The sequence below is a fragment of the Gastrolobium bilobum genome, unplaced genomic scaffold (genome assembly GCF_033153095.1).
Source record: "Gastrolobium bilobum isolate Gb01-03AN ecotype WA unplaced genomic scaffold, APGP_CSIRO_Gbil_v1 utg2182, whole genome shotgun sequence".
In the NCBI taxonomy this organism is placed as follows: Eukaryota; Viridiplantae; Streptophyta; class Magnoliopsida; order Fabales; family Fabaceae; genus Gastrolobium; species Gastrolobium bilobum.
In genome coordinates, this window is record NW_026899651.1 from 877,313 (window position 1) to 880,523 (window position 3,211).

General features: G+C 35.5%; 1 protein-coding gene across 1 annotated transcript; it reads left to right on the forward strand.

Moving 5' to 3' along the window:
- Positions 1-2,115, forward strand: LOC133292266 (transcription factor bHLH7-like). Its single transcript, XM_061490661.1, has 7 exons — positions 1-366; positions 454-537; positions 652-795; positions 977-1,042; positions 1,399-1,464; positions 1,746-1,805; positions 1,924-2,115. The coding sequence occupies exons 1-7, from the start codon at positions 4-6 to the stop codon at positions 2,113-2,115; spliced, it is 975 nt and encodes a 324-aa protein (XP_061346645.1). The 5' UTR covers positions 1-3.
- The last annotated feature ends 1,096 nt before the right edge of the window (positions 2,116-3,211 follow it).

Consider the following 3,211-nt stretch of genomic DNA (forward strand, 5'->3'; position numbering starts at 1 on the left):
GTAATGGAAGGACAAAGTAACCAAGAGAACCCTGTGCAACTAATGTCTTGTGACACTAGAGGAACCAGCAACCATGTCTCTCATTCAGCTGAGGATCATCTATTTCCAAACCCAAAATTTTTTATTTCAGCATCTGGAAGGAATGGGAGCCACTGGACTTGTCTCCCAAAACCCTCTCATAATTATGTTGAATATCTCTCAGAATCCTCAACTTATCTGCCTAATGCTACACCTGAATATATGATTGGGAGCAGTTTTCCACCTGTTGGAAGCATCAATGATGGTAATGGAGGGGTCAATGGAAATGAAAATGCTTATGGTTTTAAACCTGCTGATTCTTTAAGTAATAACATTGACATTAGGAAGGTAAAAGCTATCAATTTATTTAAGTAAATGTGATGAAAGTTAATATTGACTTTCAAGCTCATTGAAGATTTTGGTCTGTGTTTTCAGCAGGTGGGGTTTTGGAGACTTGATGAAGGAGAGAAAGCAATTAAAGTTGAAACTGAAATTAGTCAAAATCTTCTTTATGCTGAGGTCAGTTAATGCCATTAAGAGGGATTTTGCCTATGCAATGGTTAAAATATTTTAAAGTTTTCTCGATTGTACTGAAATTTCTGATGATAATTTCCACTATAATTTTTGTAATAGAGCCATGCTTCATGGACAGCAGATTCAGTTGGAGATAACCACAATACTTCACGACTCGATCCAATGGTGATGGTTGGTGCACCTGCTTTCCTTCCCAAACCAGGATGCAGCTCCTCAAAACAGAAAACACGCGTCACTGACCGTGTAAGTAAAACTTGCCATTTGTCCACACTAATGTGTTTCTCCTTACATTACAAAATCAATGGCACATGCTAAATTCAAAATGCAGATATATGATATCATCAATATATACTTGTCAACTAACAATCTTATTCTGTTTCTTCAACACAATTTTGCTTCCTTACCCATGTACTCTTCAATATAGCAACGCAGACAACGCATTGCTGACAACCTCAAAGCCTTACACGAGTTGCTTCCAGATCCAGCAGAGGTAATCTTTTGTTTATCAATAAATGTTGGTCTACAATAGTTGGATATTTAGTAAGTTGTCAAGTTATCATTAATAGTGTGATGTTTTCTTAATTCTCAAACAGAATCACTAGAAAAGATAATCAAATTTTTCTTTTTTTCTCATGTGTAAAAGCGTCATTATGATTGGTGGATTTTAGGAATATGCATAAGACTGAACAATTCATCTCTGAAAGAATAAACACTTACATGAGTACAAAACATTGTCAAAAAGTTTTACTTTGAGTTCAGTTTGGAGTAATACTTAAGCAGCTTGCTTACATATATATATACTGAGTTTTACAACATTTACTTCGTGAACTGAATTTTAATTTGTAGGGTAGTGAAGCGTACATACTGGACGATATCATTGACTATGTCAAATATTTGCAGCTTCAAATTAAGGTACCTTTTAACTCCTAATATTGTCATCAATTGTAAATACGTGCTCAGGTAGTCACATGCATACAGTATCGGGTGTGCTTCTGATTATTATTATCATACTTCATGCGTATTAATTATTCAATGATAGCAGAAAGTATAAGATAGTCGTTCTACAATAAATTAAGGCAGCATTAGTTCAGTAAGTTAGACAAGATACACGTTCCACAATCAACATCAAAACAACACATTTATCTCAAACTAAATAGATGTTGCACAATAGCTAAGGAAATTGTTCCTTGCAGGAACTAAGTGGAAGTAGACTGCAAGCTGAATCAAGTGCTCTACCACTTGTTTTTCATGAGGTACACATTTATCCTTAATTTCAGTAGAAAAAAGAATCACTATGAATACATGTGCTTGCTCAAATTGTGCACCAAGCAAATAGGTGTCGCATCAAATACTTGTATGTTGTATTTGCAGGGTTACGGCCATTATATCAATCAACAGATGCTCAATGAACCCCTTGAAGAGATAATGGGGAAACTAGTTGAAGAACATTCAGCAGCAGCCAGTCAGCTACTGGAGAGTAAGGGTCTTTTCCTGGTGCCTATGGCTTTGGTTGATGACTTAAACGAAGCTGTGCAAATGTTTGGTGGGAGTGCACTTGTTTGACCAAAAGCTTTGTTTATTTATGTTGACTCTCCATTATGGTCTTATATATTATTAGTGTTTGGATCATTTCTACAGGACACATAGCATGAGAGGAATTAACAGTTGCTGTAGTATGATTATGTTTTTTGTTTGTTATAATAACATTTATGACCTCTATGAAACTATCCAAATTACTAACCCAATCCTTTTGGCTTAGTATGATTACCATTTGAAAAGTCCTACTATGTTTGAACAAATTAATAATGGGATTATTGTTTCACCCGTAGATACATAACAATATTGTAGTCCATATTTTTTCTTTTTCTCTCTTCTCTTTATTTGGATCCACATGAGTCTAATGATTTTCTAATGATTGAGACAGGACGCATCAAAAAATGTTGAGTATGAGAACAAACTTTAACAAAAGTAAGCATTAGTGAATTAAAAAATCATAATGTTTTTCATTAAAAAAAAAAAAAACTACATGTATATTAAATAAGAAAATTTTTTTTGAGGAAGGGGTATGGTCCACACTCGCCCCCTCAATCCGTCTCTTATTGAGGGCATTTGCTTTCGTGTCCTACAGAAATCTATTGTATTAGGAGGTGTTTACTATTTAGCGTTAACTACTACGTGGTGAATCGACTTAACGCAATATAAGTGGATCACACTCGAGGAATAATGGGTTTGTTCCTCATCCTTCCATAATGTTTGTGGATCACACTCTGACATATCGTGGTGAATCGACTTAACGCTGTATCAAATTGGCTATGTTTGACCAAATGGTGGTAGCTCAGTTGGCGCATGGGAGCTGAGCAGGTGGGGAGAGAGCATGTGTTCGAATCCTCCCAGTACCACCTTTGGAGTTTAAAACCTTAATCCTGGATCCGCCCCGAATCGGATTAGTTGCGAAGCGATGAACAGATTGAAATATTTCCAAAAAAATTGGCTATGTTTGTGGATTGAACTTGAAGCTCTGCAAACTGAAACAAAAGAATATATATTCCATATTCTGAATGATCAATTCAAAGCAAATTGAAGGACCACATTATGCCATTCATTAATAATGAAGGACCCCTTTGAAGTTAGTAAAATAAAGGACCATTGTAATGGGTAT